Source organism: Lissotriton helveticus, chromosome 1_1 (genome assembly GCF_964261635.1).
Source record: "Lissotriton helveticus chromosome 1_1, aLisHel1.1, whole genome shotgun sequence".
NCBI lineage: Eukaryota > Metazoa > Chordata > Amphibia > Caudata > Salamandridae > Lissotriton > Lissotriton helveticus.
Window position 1 is genome coordinate 1,511,973,744 of NC_136057.1, and position 17,970 is coordinate 1,511,991,713.

Here is a 17,970-nt window from a genome sequence, read left to right on the forward strand (position 1 = left end):
GACCCAGACTTCCAGACATCCAACAGCCCGATCCACAGTCATAGCAGAGCTGAGACCCGTGGAGGCGACGAGAGACGTGGGACTGGCCATCTTGGAAAGTCAGCAAATTGCTTTCCGTGCAACTTCTGAGGCACCCTCGAAGTTGTGCACTGGGGATTGAGAAGCCCCAGCCCCGAGCACCAACTGCACCGAAGATCAGCCCTCCACACTCCACGAGTTCTGCGTGGGGCCCTTCTGCATTTTCCTGCTAGACGCGTCTGTCCGGTCACTTGCCCGTTGGCTAGTGGCCTCTGTAACGACGAAACCTTTGATTCACATTGCTGGTCTGGTTGCACCAGACTGGCCCTTGCTTCCCTGAAAAGGAGAAGGCCATCAGGCCTTGCTGGCCTGATCAAGAAGCCATCTTCGATTCCTGCGTGGGTTGCCTTTGCGACTCCAATCCGGAAGGCGACAGCGAGAGCCTTCGTGGGACAGTCCGTATCCAGCTCCAGGTCGTCGTCGACACCTCCTGGTCCACGTGGCTGCAGAGACAAGCTTCACGACATCACCTGATTGCTTCGCGACATCGCCTGGTTCCTTCCTGGTCACTGGCTAGTGACCCAGACTCAGTCCCCTCTGCTTTCAGGTACTCTTCATCCTCGATCCGCCCTTGGATCCAACAGGACACTTCTCTCCTAGTCGCCTGCAGCATCTTTCTCCAAGGCTCCATAGGAATCAGCGACGAAACCAGACACACTTTGACACCTATGCACCCGCTTCCTGTGGGTGAGGTAACACGAGTATTTCGGTACTTCTGTGGGTATTGACTATCCTAGTGTCCTAGTTTCAAGTAGCTTTTCCCTAGTCCATCAGGAAGTGTCCTAAAAGAACTAGTATTATATCCAATTCTTTCGTTCCCATTCTAACTCTATGGTAACTCGCGTGCGTGTAAAGACACTGCACGCGCATCCCGTGGGCCTCCTGCTCCCTATCCTTTGGTAGTACAGTGTAGCCCCAGCGATTCTCCAGGCCCTAGGCCTTTCCTTTGTTCGTGACGTGGTTCTTATACCACTATTTTAGTATATGGTTCTTAGTGCCCCTAGGGCATTACTGTATTTTGTGCAACTTATTGTATTTTAATTAAGTATCTTGTTATGTGCTGGTGCCTCTGACCTCATAAAGAGTTCAGAGGATTGTGTTAGTAATAAATACATATATATTTTGATATACAACCTGTGTGGTGTCCTTTCACTTGGTATTGTGGAGAAGTGTGGCTCAATGGTTATAGCAGGCAGACCTTGATGCAGAGCTCTGGCCAGGGACCAGGGTTCGATTCCCGCCTCGGCGGGTCTCCGGCTCATTAATTCCCCTGACTGGATATTCTCGCCTCAGTGCCTGTTCTGATCATGGGTCCCACGCTGCAACTCTGGGCAATAGCTTGCTTAGTCTCCACAACGGCCCCAAAAGCGCTGGGATGCCTGGCTGCACCTGGGAGGGTGCCCAGGAGTGGAAAGCCAGGAAGGGTTCCTAAGCGGTATACTGACAGCGCCGGGACACCTCCGGTGGAGGTAGCTGTGCGCTTTACAAATTCCGACATTTACAAATTCCGACATTTACATTAAAGGGATTGCATATGGTAAAACAGCTGGCTAACATGCCCTCTTGAGTTTAGCCTAAGACTGCTTTGTCCATGCTACCACTAGGATAGCTGGTCTATAAGGTGGACTTTACAACCGTCACCATAAGGGTTGTTTGGACTGGTGCAAGGTGCTCACTAGAATAGTGAACATCATATACCCGGCCAACTTCTCACAACGGGTCTCGAGCTGCAAAAGAAGGGTCGCCCTTCCCAGCACGGGCAGCCCCCGACACCCTTCTGCTTCACCAGGATGAAGTTGGGGGACCAAAGCAGCCCCTAAAACAGGAGAATCAGTGGGGTTGGTGCAGAGCTACAGGCTTCCTTCTTCATCGGCTTCAAAGCCACGCCCCTCGTTTCTAACAATCATGTTATTCAAAACATACTTTTGTTGTCTGTGACACCAGTTTAACACAGCTAGCTTTCTCACATACAAAAAGAAGACCGGAAGCAGAATCTAAACTAATTTTTAGGCATGGGAATAAATGTAAATAAATGTGCAAATATCATTTATGTTAATAGCAAAGTCATTTATGTACTTAATCATTTATGTTAAATTCTGATTGCAACACCACAATCCTCTCTGCTTATTACAATCAAATGTGATTTAGATTGGGGGTGGGGGGAAGATTTACTAATTTCATGCATCGCAGCAAGGCAACTTCGGTGTTGCATAAAAGAAAGATATCAGAAATGCACCATATTTACAAAGGTATGGCACATTTCTGCTGCCTTCCTGCAATGGTTCTCTTTGTGCTGCCTAGTGCCAAAGTAGCCACTCTTGCACCATGTACAGGCGGGATTGAAGGAGCATCTCCATGCACAAAAACAGTACTTAAAGGTATGTTCCTTTTTCTATGTGTGATGCGTAATGCATCACACACAGAAAAAAGTAAGTAATATTTCTCCTCATTATACCTAGATCTGGGACGAATAACGAATAGTAAAAAAAAAAGGACTATTTCTCATCATTACACCCGGGTCTTGGAGGTGTATAATGTTTGACACATCCCCAGGTTTTCAACTCCTCGTTAATCTGGGAATGTGCCAAAATCCAAGGGTGGACATGTGGGAACGCCCACACTCCACCCACGGAACGCCTTCCTGCGCTGCTTTACAGTGCTTCAGATTTATTAAACCATAAAGAGTCAAGGTGGCGTTACGTGGCTTAGTAAATCCTACTTAAGGGCTTGCATTACCTTTCGTGAAGTAAAGGGCAATGTAAGCCCTTAGTAAATTTGGCCCTGGGTCTTTAAAGTTTTTTGTTGGGGGTCTGCTTCTTCTGAAGTGACCACTCCTCTGCTCTCTTCTTCATGTTTAAAGCAGTCTGTTCCTGCAGGAATAACTCTAAAGCTGATAGCGTCACAACATGTCAACCACATGGCCCCGGGCCCCAGTGCTACACATTATGATTCCCTTATGATCCCCTTCCCCTTCTCCTTCTTGAAATGTTCTCAGGCCCCTTCATTGTGACCTCTCACTGAATCGAAGACCACCCTTTGAAGTGTACAGGGGATGCCTGGCTCTTCCCGCTCAAATGTGTGCCTCTCCCAGTTTACAGGAATGCAGCAATACACTAATCTGTCTGGCGGGGGATTTCTCTACCTCTTCCCCATGTTTCATCATGCAATCCTGGGTCTCCCAACATGGAACCCATGGCCCCCCAAGATTTGTACCACTCACAGGCACACAGACACCCAAGTGCATGTATACAACCTACACACGCTGGACAGCACTGCATCCTTCATATATTGTACCACTTATAGGCACACATGCATACACTTAACATTCACGCACCGCCCAGCACCACATCCTCAATGTATTGTACCACTCATAGGAACATACATATCCAGCACATGTATTCACCATACACGCACTGCTAAAGACAACATCACCCCTGTATTGTACACCTCCCAGGCACACATATACCCACCGCAGATACACCACTCATGCCTTGCGCAGAACTACACACCAAACTGATGTAGGCCACAGGTTAAGCACACAGCAGTGGAACTTTAAAAACTAGTGAGCCCACAGGCATCTCTCAAGTAACATAGGGTAATAAGGAGCTGTTCACTCCTACTGATCACTACATGATATGCTGCCACCAATGTGCTTGTACTGCTTATCACCTTGTGAAGGCAGAAGCCATCTACCACTGTGAAAGTAGTGTTTTGGGCGCCCCTCTAGATCCAACAAGACTGCAATCCGTAAGACAGGCCTATTTCATTGTCATAAGGCACACACATGAGCCGTGTTTGCCTAGGACAACAAAAATCTACTTTAGTGTAGGAAAGTAGGATCTGCTTCTTATGGTTACCCCCACTTTTTGCACACCAGCCTATCTGCTTTCTCCCTTAAATTGCAACATATGTACTTTGATACAACCCTTGATTGGATACTGGGGTACCCTTATCAGTCCCTAGTATATGGTAAAATGTACCCAGGGCATGGGTACCCCAGAGGTCTCCCATGGGGTGAAGCATGTATTATGCCACCTATGAGAGGCCATGCGCAATGGAACCTCAGGTATGCTACTGCAGCCTGTGTAAGGTGATGCTTGCAACAATTACCTTAGATATAGGTTCACTATATCTACATGTCACTACACCTAAAACTTTATAAGTCACCCCTATAGCAGGCCTAAACAATCCTGAAGGCATGGTGCTGGGTTTTACGTGAGAGGGTGCTCCTGCATGAGCAGGGCCCCTCTGCAGCCTTCGGAGACCATTCTCCCGGATTGTCTGCGACACAGCCTGACTTATAGGTAGAGGTGCATTATAAACTTGCGGTAAATGCTATCTTGAAAACGACTGCAACTAAGTATGTCGTGTTTGGTGTCAAACACCTTGGAATCATAGTGTGGCAGGTATGATTCCTCCCCCTCAGAACCGAGGTTCTGGGGGTACCTAAGTCTACCGGTCCCAACTTTCTCGAGCCTTACAGCACAAAATGGATGCTGACAGCCACATACGCGAGCCTGCCATCCTTCTGCTGAGCCAAACTCGAGCAGGGTAAGGCAGTACAATAGGCATCCTGTCCAGGTGAGGTATTACCACCTCCCAGACAGAATTTAGTGTATTGGGGCTGGATGAGTGCACTGTCTCAGTGCCAGAAAGTCTGCATGAGGGGCACATTTGGTGTCCCTGTGCATAGTCCAGCTCAAACAAGTTCTGGGAGCCATTTACTCCTGCTATGGCGCAAAACTGGACAAAGGATATGGGAATAGCCTCCCCCCCCCTGTCCAGACCCTCCCCTAGGAGGGTACCCTGAATCTGACCAACCCTTTCCCGTGGGTAGAAAATGGGTTACCTGGCTACAGGATATTAGATTTTATGTGGACAAAATTCTGCAAGCAGAAACCACTACACTTGGACCGTCTGGACACGCTGGACCTTCCTTGGGCTCGACTTCCCTTGCTGTCGAAAGCCTCGGCAGTGGCGGGGATCCATGCAGGACCCTGTGGACCTCCAAGACATCAGAAGTATTTCCCTTGGGGTGAAGGAGTCACTAACCGGCATTCGCAGGCACCATAACGCATCTGACCGGTCTGCTGATCCTGAGCTCCTGCGGACTCCAAAGGCTCCAGCAACAAAGGAGGTGGGTTTCTGAAGGTCTGCGAGTTCAAACTGCCCTCTCACCGAGTTTGAGTCCAGTATCCCTCGTGGGGGCCGCATAACCCATACCACTGTGCACCGCGTTCACTTGCAGCTGCATATGCTTGTTGCCGTACAACAATTCCGTGCATTGGGTCATTTGTAGCCCTGAGCCCAGCGTATCTTTTCTACAAAGGACTCCAGCATCCTCGCACTCTGTACCCTGCTAGCTGGTATCCTGTGAAACCGCCTGAGGTCTCCTCGCGACTCCTGTGCCTCCGGCCTGTGGGTCCACTTGAGGGTCAACACCGCTGTTCTTGGGCTCCCCAGGTGCTCCAGGCCTGCCCTGACTCCCCTTGCTGTGGTGAGTCTCCTGGTCCTTGCTGGGCCAAATCGACACTGAACTTGACCATCCTCGTTGGTGGTCCTGCCGGACACGACCCCTCGGCACCCAACAACCTTCGTGGGACAGCTCGAATCTGGTTCCTGGCCATCCTAGACGTCTCTTGGTCCCTGCAGCTGAAGAGTCAAGATCCCCAACAACGCACCCAAAGACCCGACATCAGTTTGCATTCGTCTACCGAGCCCCTGGTCACTACAAAGTGACCCAGACTTTGTCCCCTCTGCTTTCAAGTCCCTTTCTACAAGAATCCACGTTTGGATTCCACCGGACATTCTTCTTACTTCCAGCAGCAGCATTTCTTTGCAGACTTCCATAGAGAACAACAAGGGTTTCCTATGCACCCAGCTCCTCTGGAATAGGTAACTCTGATACAAAGGTATCCACGGATGGTGTGGCTCTCCAACCTCTCAAATTCCAAGGGTTGTCTTCGTAATTTGTTGAGAAAAGTCTTTAGTCTTTAATGTTATGTATGTTATGTTATGAATATTTGTACAGCGCAACAGCTGCCCCAGCAAAGGGGCGTCCTGGCGCTATGAGAAGGCAAACACAACACAACATCAGTCTGGCGCAGAGAAGAACCTAAATTTAGACAAACAATAAGGTTTTGATAGCGCGTCTAAACTGAAGAAGGTCATCAATTGCCCGAGTCTCAAAAGAGAGGAGGTTCCACCACTTCGCTGCCAGTACTCGAAAGGAGCGGCCGCCAGTTCTACTCAGCCTGAAGCGTGGAACCACTGCCAAGTTCTGGCCCAAAGATCTCGGAGTCCGCAAAGGGACATAAGGAATTAAAAGATTCGCCAGAATTTGGGGAGACATACCTTTGAGGATTTTAAATGCCAGGCAGAGAACCTTGAATTTAATCCTCTGAGTTACAGGGAGCCAATGAAGCGAGTGCATCGTCTTGGAGACCGAGCACCGTCTAGGCAAACCTACCACTATTCTGGCCGCAGCGTTTTGAACTCGCTGCAGCCGAATCAGTTCAGCCTGATTTATCCCGGCCAAGAGCGAGCTGGCGTAGTCCAGTCGAGACAGTACTGATGCCTGAACCACCAGCTGTCTGGTGGGGGCATCAAAGAATCTCATTATAGGCCTTAGTCCTCTAATAACGCCATAGCAAGAGGCCGCCACCCTCTTGGTGTGGCAGATAAAACTAAGTGTTGGATCAAGCCAAACCCCAAGATTTTTTTATCTCCGATACCGGAGAGGGGGTCACACCCAGTACAGAAGGCCACCAGTGGTCGCCCCACAACCCCACTTGCTTGCCTACCACCATGACCTCTGTCTTCTTGGTGTTCAACTGGAGACAGTTAGAGTTCATCCAATTGGCCACTGCCCGTAAGCCGTCCCGGAACCTGAGGGCCTCCACATCAGAGTCCCCACTCAACGTGACCGCCAGCTGCGTGTCATCAGCATATGAGACCATCGTCAGGCCCCATTGCCTGACGACCGCAGCCATCGGTCTCACGTAAAGATTAAAAAGAGTGGGGCTCAACGAAGACCCCTTTGGGACCCCCAGAGACAACGGGTACGGTTTAGACTTGCCAGGTGGAATCGCAACCTGGAACGACCTATCCGTAAGAAAGGATCGAAACCAGCATAGGGCAGAGCCCTTGACTCCTACTTCCTCCAGTCGCTGAAGTAAGATCCTGTGCGATACAGTGTCGAACGCGGCACTCAGATCTAATAATAATAGTGCCGCTGTCCGACCCGCATCAAGCACAGATCGCAGATGTTCGACCATGGAAAGTAGGGCCGTCTCCGTGCTGTGGCCCACACGGAACCCATTCTGAGTTGGGTCTAAGATGTTAGCTCTGGTAAGATGGTCTGCCAGGATACCGTTCACATGGGCCTCAGCAACTTTTGTGGCCCAGGGAAGCAAGGAGATCGGGCGGTAGTTCTCAGGTTTGAGAGGATCGAGGGTAGCCTTCTTCAATATGGGTGTGACTATGGCCTGCTTCCACCTAGTAGGCACTACACCTGAGGATAATGACAGGTTGATTAAAGACAACATCGGAGTGCTGCATAGCGGCAGCATAGTCCTAAGCTGAGCCGGTTTAAGCGGATCTGCAGGAGAGCCCGACTTAATTTTTAAACTCAAGTGATCAAAAGCCTCCCTTGTCATGGAAGGCAGGGTGTCGAGACACTCACTATCTCTCACGACACAGCTGTCTCGCACTAAATTGGACGAGACCATAGGGAAGGTTCGATATGTGGCTTGCACCTTCTCGAGAAAAAAAGAGGCCAGACCCTCACAATGGGAATCTGAACATATTTCTACAGCCGTTGTCCTCTTAGCCACTAAGTCCTTTAAAACTTTGAATATACGTTTCGAGGGGTTAGGGCTATTCAGAAACTCCTGAGCATAATAAGCTGCACGGGCTCTGCATACCGCTCTGTGGTAGATCTTAGTTTTAGCAAAGTAGCAGGCCTTAAGCTCAGGATCAAATGATTTTCTCCAAAGCCGTTCAGCCTGCCTACAGGCTCTTTTAAGGGATGCTAAGGCATCGTCATACCAAGGGCTATGCTCTTTAGCGCCCTGTTTAGACCATACCAAAGGGATCAAAAAGTCCAGAGCGCGAGAAATCCACACACAGAAAGCGTCGTACCCATCATCGACATTAATGACCGGGCCCAGGGGCGCTTTCTCCAAAAAACGATAAAAGTCTTCCAGTTTTAATTTATTCCATCGGCGTTTAAGGATTGTTTTATCCTTAGATATAAAAGGAGGATCGGACATAGAGACAACCATCTTCACCAGCATATGATCGGTCCAAATCAACTGAATGGGACAAAGTACTCTAATACCCTCTAAGTTGGTAAAAAACGGGTCAAGTATGTGGCCATCTCGATGTGTAGGAGAGGTCACCAGCTGGGAAAACGGCAAGGCCTCTAGATCGGCAGAACACCACTCCAAGATGGCGCCCAAAGAGTGAACACCACTCCAAGATGGCGCCCAAAGAGAATCCCACCCCAGGAACCGGACCCGCCTGAACAGCGGTGAGGAGCCGATTAAAGTGCAGGTAAGGGGGGCGTAGAATAAGTCCCGTTAAAACCTGGGAAAAATGCAACAAAAAATGAACTAAAATAGATACCAGGTTAGTTAAAATAGTAGCGAGGCACAATGAGGCGCAAAGCGCGATGCAGCGCGCGAATACCTTCTCAGGGAAGACCACAAGGCAGGTCGCCTTAAATAGGCGTCCCTCCACTCAGCTGGAGCGCTAGAACGCTCATCAGTGACAACCCCGGAGAGTGAACACCACTCCAAGATGGCACCCAAAGAGTGAACACCACTCCAAGATGGCGCCCAAAGAGTGAACACCACTCCAAGATGGCGCCCAAAGAGAATCCCACCCCAGGAACCGGACCCACCTGAACAGCGGTGAGGAGCCGATTAAAGTGCAGGTAAGGGGGGGTAGAATAAGTCCCGGTAAAACCAGGGGAAAATGCAACAAAAAATGAACTAAAATAGATACCAGGTTAGTTAAAATAGTAGCGAGGCACAATGAGGCGCAAAGCGCGATGCAGCGTGCGAATACCTTTTCCAACTGCGACTTCCCCATTGAATTGTACGGGGCACGAAGTTGTGTTCTCACTCTGCACCCGTCCTCCGTGGGGTCCCGACTTACTCACCTTGGGTGGTTCCTTGGGGTCCCAGCAATTCTACACCTTCTAGACTTGGTCTAGTCCCGAGTCGTGGTTTTTATACCACTATTTTGGTGTATGGTTTGATCTCCCCCTGGATCCCACTGTGTATTGTGCTACTTACGATTGATTCTTTGCAACTGTATTATTTGCATAGTGTTATATCCTCATGTAGAGGATACTACAGAGTGTTATATATAATAAATAAATATTTGTATAACTACTATGTGGTTTCCCTTTCATTTAACCAATACTATAAGGTTTACATTCCTCGAAGACTCAGCCTGAAGCTTGCTCTCCATAGCTACCACTAGGATAGCTTTCTATAAACCTCTATTTAACCTTATCACCATAAGGGTTATTTGGACTGGTAGAAGGTGCCCACTTTAATTAGTGGACATCATATACCAGGCCAACTTCTCACAATTAGGGATCCAGATATTAATAAAGTTGGGCACTCAGTGCATGGGTGCACATCAATTACCATGCAGAGGACTTTTCTGTACCAACAATCAGAATGCCAACGGTTGTGCACATGATATGAATGCAATCTAGATCATTAAGTCACTGAGGTCAGCACCATAACAGTTGAGGATTTTAACACCCAGTGCAAAGTCTGTTTATGACTCTTATGCATGTATGTTTTCAAATTTAACAAGAAACACCAAGACTTTCGCCTCATTCTTGCCAAAGAATACAATTCTACCGGTTATCTGGGATCATAATTTTTGTTTCCCTCGTTTACCAGAAATTGTAAAATATAATGGGAATGTGTGCTTTTCGAGGTGGACAATTCCAATACACTTTCAAATGTATAATATAATGCTATAAGGGCCAAATAATACATCTTTAATCTGGCCTAATTTGAATAGTTTCTTCGGTATTGATGTGTACATATACACATACACACACACACAAGTATGCACAGACACATACATTTCAGAGCCTACTGTTTATTAAGAATCTCATTAGTGTGGCGACACATCAAGATTATGATTTACTCCACCGATGAAGCTGAAATCACATCATCCTTCATGCAATAAGGGCGGTTTCTTTTTTTCATCCAGCTTTTCAACTACTGAGCCATTATATTTTGAATCGTAAAGTATCTCTAGGAAGGAAACTTCAAAAAAGATACTTGATTACTCCATGGAGGAAAAGATCAACATTATAACACTTGCTAACAAATGACAGTTCCCATGTCCTCTTTCAAGTCTTCCTTCCCCTAAGATGAGATGATATGAAATGCATGTTTTCGTTTTTTAAATACACTTTGAGCGTAACCGTGAAATTGACTGTTAGGTCCGCGGTTTATACATCACGAACATAGATAAGATTATTGAGACCTATGTTTTTCCTTTCTAATGGAAAAACAGTGTTATTGGTTTCTTGTAGATTACACCAAAATAGATTTGATTTTTCTTTAACTGCATGCCTGTAGCTAAGCAGTCATCGAGGAAACAGGACCCCAGTGATAAGTAACTAGAGTGGAAACCATTACACTACTGCCAAACAGCTTGTAGACTGCCCTTCTGCCTGCTCCCCACATAATAAGTTACACTCCTCCAGTTGGCAAGATCCATCACTGAGGAATGGAGCAGGAGGTTGCTGGGAAGTTTATATAATATCCAACTATCCCTCTCTCTGTATATAGATAACTATATCTCTATATATGTAGTCCTTTCCATCGCTCTTCTTTATGGTGAAATCCAATATTGGATGGCGACCATGTTGCTCTGCGTGCACACAAGGATGTTCAAAGCAGATTGCTTACCTGTGTTACCTCATTTTTGTTTAAATCGTTTTATTAACATTTTCGTATTTTCATACAACATACACAGTGCGTCAGCACCCTGTGGGGCAATAACAAAGTTAAGCAGTTCGGCATACAATCCATCTTTTTAATAGAAAAGCTATTGGATGAGTTAATGGAAATAGTTCAAGGATTGTCCAAGCAATGACTGCGGCCATATCTTGTCAGGCATTGTGATGTACCATCTCGTAGCCCTCTTAGCTGTGGTGCAACATTTAATCAAGCTGTGGCCGTAGGGTACCAACAAAATGAGGGCAAAATAACCATGGAGAGATGGGATAGTCGCCTGTAACCCACTGCCGCATGTGCTAAAAAGAGGGAGTGGGGGGAGAACGACCATGTTAGAGCCGACTGACAGAAACTCTGTGAAGTGAAATCATGTTAGTATGTGAGGCCGGTTCTGTGTGCGTGTACTACCAATTGCTAAGCGCCGGGTTCCTCATCTTGCTTCCTGCCCTGGGGCTCATCCTCCGTGACATTATCCATGCCCTGCTATCTCAACACCATAGCATCCTAGTGGTGTGCCAGCAGAAACGTACGGATCCCTAGCAAGTCCTCTCGACGTAATGCAACCCCCTCTGCCCTGGCCCAATTAAGTAAGGAGCGTCGCCAGGCTATGATGTGAGGGGCCGTTGGGGACTTCCACCTTTTGGTGATTGGGAGTTTAGCCACTATGAACCCCAGATCAAGGAAACGGGTAGCTGCTCTGTGTTTCTTACTCCTACGAAATAAATGCAGTATGTGTGCCTCCCAGAGAAGTGGGATGTCTCGGGAGGTGCAGGTAGCTAGTGCATATGTCACATTCGCCCAGCATTCGCGCAAGTCAGGGCAGTGCCACAACATATGTAATACATCTGCATTTACTAAGCGGCACCTAGCGCAAGCTGCATCTGATCTAGAAAAATATTTATTGATTTGGGCTGGGGCAAGGTATGCCCGATGCTATATAAAAAATTTGATTTTCTTAAAGCGCTGATTGAGTGGAATATGTGTCGGACCTCCCAGAACGGCCAGCCATTCCCTGTCCGTAAATACTTTACCCAGAGGCTCCTCCCAATGTTGTCTCAGGGAGGTCAGGTCAATTTCTGTGTGCTGGTGGAGTGAGGACGCAAACTAACGAGTCAAGTGCCCCCCACTTCCCATCACATGCAGGTACTGTATCTTATGGTGCATGGGCGGTTCCTGAGCAACACTACCCACTTAGAAGCCAGCTAGGTTATAATCACCCGATGTAATAAGAACTGCCACGGGTACATGTTCTCTTCCGGCATGATTTCCTGGTATGGAATGAGGGAGCCATCCCGGTAAAGGTCTCCCAGTTCCTGAATACCTTCTGTGTGTCAGTGACGAATTTCAGTTGCTGTGGTGTATATGTCCCCTCGTGGTGTACTCAATAATGGGATGGCGGGGCATAAGGTATGAGAGCCTTGGTGAGGAAGAGGCTCCTACGGAAGCACTTAAAAGCTATAGTGGGTAGGAGCACACCTATAGGCCTAGGCTTTGTGAATGGGTGAAAGATTTGTAGTAATGTCTGGTGCGGGATTGGAGGCTGCAGTGAGGCCGTGTCTCCTAGATACCGGGATGATAGCCATCGGGCAATCCACTGGAACAGGGAGGCCAAGTAATAGTGTACAAAATTGGGAACCGTTAACTCCCCTTGGTCTGTGGATAAATAACGATTTCCCATAAATACTCAGTGTCTGGATGTTCCCCATATAAAGTCTCTTATTATCCCTTCCCATTTTCTAAAGAAGGGTGGGGAAATAATAATAGGAAGGTAGTGATATAGTAAAGGAGACGAGGGAGAACTATAATTTTTACAAGGGCTACCCTACCCGAGATTGCCAGTGAGAGGGTCTTCCAGAAGTTAATTTGTGATTGAATAGCTGTAGTAGCTCTGACTACGTTCTCCTCGAACAGATCCTTCCTAGTACGGTATATGGGCACTCCTAGATATCTAAAGAGGTCAGTGCACCACAGCATACGCACACGCCTCATGGAATACCCTGGGTCAGGGGTCGTCTGCAGAAATGGAGAGAGAATAGATTGCCAGGCATTAACGCGCAGGCTCGAAGCCTTGGCAAAGTATGATAAGGCCTGATCCAAGGAGGGCGGGATGTCGTGAAGGTCACGTACGTACAGCAGTAAGTCATCTGCATATAGCGAGATAAAGTGCAAACCATCCACCAGTGTAACTCCCATGTCCACGTGTGCGCGATGTGCGCCGGCAGTGGTTCCACCACCGGCTCAAAGAGGAGAGGGGACACCGGCCATCCCTGTCTAGTTCCCCGCCGTACCTGAATGAGATCTGATAAGTAGGGGCCTGTCCGAACATGGACGGATGGGCACCTATACAGCAGCTGAACTATACGGAAGAAATAAGGCCCTATACCGTACCGGCTAGGCAGGCGAAAAGGAAATTCCAGTCAAGCAAATCAAATGCCTTCTCAAGGTCTAGCACTAGGCAGCCCGATCAAGGCCATTGGAAGGCGGCATACTCGGCTACCCGAAAGTACAAGCGGATATTTAGAGCCGTGTTTCGTTGACGGGCGAAACCCTTCTGGTCAGGGTGGACCAAGGCGAGAACAAGGGGCACCAGGCGATTAGCTGAAACTTTCGTTAAAATTTTATAGTCAACATTTAATATCGCTATCGGTCTATATGATCCGGGGAGGTTAGATCTTTCCCTGGCTTCAAAAGGGAAACCACGTTAGACGCACACATCGAGGGTGGTAAAGCCTGGTCGTCAATTGCCAAGGCGTACAAGTAGTGCAGACGAGGCACTTGAGTCTCTGTGTATGTTTTTAGAAATTCAGTGGGAAGCACGTCGAGTCCTGGCATTTTCCAGATGCCAGGGACTGCAGTGTTTCACGAATTTCATCCACTGTCAGGGGGGAGTTTAGAGCGAGTAATTGGTCAAGCGTCAGTGTGGCAGCTCCACATTGGAGAGGAATGGCTCTATGTAAAGGCTGTACCTAGTCAGCTGAGCCGAATATAACCCGGTGTAGTGCGCTGTCATTGCTGCGTGAATGTTTCTCTGTGTACAGGTCCTACGGCCCATTTCATCCATCAGAAGCTGTATGGGGCGCTTAGGGGGTTCTTGTCTAATTAGGTAAGCCAGCAGTTTGCCCGCCCTAGCTGCTGTAGAGGGAGAACGAGCCGAATGCGCCATGAAATTGTGACATCGTAGTCTTTCTACTAGCGCTTCCCGCTCACCATGGGTGACATCAAGTTGCTTTTGCCTATCAGGTCGGTCGATGACCTGTTCTCCTAACCGGAGCAATTGAGGATCAATGGCCGAAAAGGATGCATCAAGCTGTTTACTGACACTCCACGTGTGCGGAAGGCAATGCCCCATTGTCACCATTTTAAATGCCTCCCATTCAGTCAATACCGAGTCCACCGAGTCTACATTAAGATCAAAGTATCCAATCACTGCAGACTCCAGAGAGCTCTGGAACGCTGGGTGCTCCAGCACTGCCGTCTTTAGAGGACAAGCTGGAATTGGGGACATATCGGCCTCCCACAACAGGTGCATTATTTGCGGATTGTGATCCGAATGCGTCCGACCTAAATATTCTGTGGACTGAATTAGGGGGGCTAGGGCCGCCGAGACCAGAATGCGGTCCAGCCGGATGTGCAGCTTGTGAACTGGCGAGAAAAAAGAATACACCCTAGCGTGAGGGTGACCCTCGCGCCAGACATCTGTCAACGACCAACGCCTCTTCCAAGTACATAGGGAATGGGTGTTCGAAGAGGCTGTGGTTCTATTCAAAGGAGGAAAGGAGCGGTCAAGAGAAACGTCCAGCACAGAGTTAAAATCCTCTCCCAGCAACCACGGAACCTCCCTCCATCTATGGAGTAATGCCGTTAGCCTACAGAGGAATGCTTACCTGTGTTACCTCATAGAGCAGACACAGCAGAGGTGTGTACTGAAACGGCCAGTGGCACAGCCCACATTGCTTAAGTCCACAATAATGTAGTCTAAAATACCTAGATTGAAAGAAGACTAGAAAGTGAAAAACAAAGCAAAAATGAAAAAGGGCTGCTAAGCAAGAAAGGAAACAGTGCATGGAATGAGCAGAGTCTATGAATGACAGACATCTATATGCATGCTACAGGGTGCATAAGCTCCCATTTAACAGCCTTGGAGAAGCAGTTTCTAGCCCTCCCACTTTGAGGAAAGACCTTACCACCTGAGGGCTGGGAGGCAGGAATATCTGTATAGTGCCTGCATAGCAACCACCAAAATTCATCTATTAACTCATATTTACATTCATTGTTTAGCAAACTGATAATCCAAATCCTAGGTCATGTCTTATGCTTCCACTTCTTAACGTTTCTTCTGTGTATAAGGGTGTTTCAAATTTAGTAGTTTGCCACCAATCAATTAAATTGTACACAAAAAAATGAAAGAATTGTCTGCGGTTATGTAATTAATCACGTGCAGTGAAGCTTAGTCTGATCACTTCAGAAACGAACTTTTAAACAGAGAATCGAATCTTGAAACTGAGACTTTAATCCTAAAATAAAATATGTAATGAAACATGTTTGTTCTTGTAGATGGCACCTACTGCCTCATATGGCTGTCTTCTGATGAAACTTAAAACAAAGAAGCATTTGGTTCATCTTACTGGCTAATCGCACGCCTCCGTCTTGTGCTTAAATAATACAACGTGAAGACCGTACTTGTTTAGACTAGATGGGCTGCAACACCCGTGACAATTTCTGCAACATTTGGTCCACTAGTGGTACAGTACTAAGCATCATGTGAATAATGGCTCCAGGGCACAGGTGGCAGCTCCCCACTAAGCTGGACAATCCATTAAAATGCACTTATCTGTATATTCCTTTTTTAGTGACTGGAAAGTGATAAGTTAAGAATTCAATACATTGATCTGACCTGTTATCGTCTTGTATTCAAACTGGTGGCAATGCTTTATGTGTGCTGTGCTAAGCCCCCAGGAACACAGGCAAGGGTAACACTGAAATATGGAAAAAGCAGCTTGTTGACTTTGAACCCACCAACAGATGATAAATAATTGGATAGCAAGAAATTGCAGTTGAAACAATGTTGTGCTCTATTTAGAGATCTTCAATCCCTCTTTCGATCCAATGGAAGGCTGTCTTTGTGTCTTTAGTAATAGATACAACCATCTTTTCCATGTATGAACTCCTTCTGAGGCTGGAGCTTAGTTGGTTTGGCATCTCATTTGGTTTGAACCCGTACAACATTGTGTACATAGATACTTTCATAGTTAAAGACTCCAAGTTGGGTCTTCTTTTTGCATACAAGCAATGCCTGGAAGGACACTATTCATTGAGTCAGGAAAGTTGTGCGTTTTAACATGCCTATTAAGAGCTCCAGATCGACAAAAGTCTTTCCCACATATTGTACATACATATGGCTTTTCTCCTGAATGTATTCGCTGGTGTTCTTTGAGATGATGCTTTCGCATGAAGCTTTTGTCACAATCAGTGCACTTATATTCTCTTTCTTTGTATTGCATATTCTGGAGTCCCAAGCTTTGGCTTTTTTTAGAAACTGCACATACATACACATTATCTCCTTCTCCTACCTGTTTTTTCTGGTATGTAATAGAGTCTATGTGCTGCCTGGTGCTTTTCTCATAGTCAGTATATGTACAAGGCGTTGGGTTTGGCAGTGAGCCTGCATGGCTTGTAAGAAGCTGTGCATTGCCCAGGACACTATCTGTTTGATCATATGTTTCCAATATCTCTGCTTTGGAATTTACTTGACATATGCTGGAATGCGGTGGTTTAGTGAAACTACGTTCACATTTTTTAGCATTTTCGACCATCAACTCTGCATTACTTTTTGGCCACACACGGCTTTCTGAGTATTTTCCATTCTCAGAGATTTGTAGAACATTCAAATCATCTTCTCCAGGCAACGTTTTGCAAGCCATTGAGGTTTCAGTACCTTTTAGAGAATTCACAACTTCAGATCTTCTCATCATGCTTCCAACACCTGGTAAAAAAAAAAAGAGACCACATTTCCAATTTTTTTAAGCAACAACAAGAACTGACTACATCCAATAAGGCTATATTTACAAAGTTTAACCTTCCGTAACTGTTGTGCATAGTAGTGCAATTTGAGGCTGTTGTGTACAGTTGGTTATTTAATTCTGTTTATGAACTGCCGTGGAAGATCAAAATGTATTTTGGTAAAAATATTTGTGGTGGATACATTACCCTTCTACAGGCTTCTCACCTTATGAATATTCCCCAAACATCTGACTGGTCTGGAAAAGCCTATCCACAACAGTAGCTCTCCAGGGGAGCCAGGTGGCACCATCTAACTACAGCTGCAACTCTGCCCACTGGAAAGCCTTATCAGCGTATACTGACTACTTGCACACTGTAGTCAGTTCCTGAAAATGTTTCCATGCTCCTTAGAGGCATTTTGGGAAGGAACGGAGACAACATAAATGGCAGAGATAGACAAGCATTGGCAAAGCAAATAGATTGCGCCTATGCAAGAGATATTGGTTTCGGCAAGGTGTTTTAGCAATGTTGTACAGCATTGTGGCTGCTGTTCAGCATGGCTAAAAGTTAGGGGTGGGGTAGATTGGAATGAGGTAGACTGGGTTAGAGTGGAATAGGGTAGAGTGGAATGGGTAGGTTCGGGTAGAATGGATTGGGGTACAGTGGGGTGGAGTGAGGCAGATTGGAGTGAGGTAGATCAGGGTGGGGAGTTGGGTAGATAAGCATCCTAGATTGAATTGGGGTGGAGTAGATTTGGTTGGAGTGGGGTAGACAGGAGTGGATTAGAGTGGGGTAGATTGAGTGAGGTAGATGGGGCAGTGTATATCGTGGTAGATTGGGGTAGATTGGAGTGGGATACATTGGGGAAGAGTAGGATATATTGTGGTAGATT

General features: G+C 47.0%; 1 protein-coding gene across 3 annotated transcripts in view; it reads right to left on the reverse strand.

The window, feature by feature from the left end:
* Positions 1 to 17,970, reverse strand: part of LOC144828578 (zinc finger protein 567-like) — a 548,232-nt gene that overhangs the window by 248,207 nt on the left and 282,055 nt on the right. Inside the window, exons 6-7 of one of the 3 annotated variants that reach the window (XM_078686884.1) lie at positions 17,014 to 17,061; positions 10,207 to 10,379 (exon numbers count right to left, since the gene is read on the reverse strand). In XM_078686884.1, coding sequence (XP_078543010.1) covers positions 10,282 to 10,379; positions 17,014 to 17,061 — 146 coding nt within the window. In that variant the 3' untranslated portion in view covers positions 10,207 to 10,281. Of the gene's footprint in view, positions 1 to 10,206; positions 10,380 to 11,043; positions 17,062 to 17,970 lie in introns of those variants that run through there. The other 2 variants (XM_078686893.1, XM_078686876.1) reach the window with 2 other exon arrangements.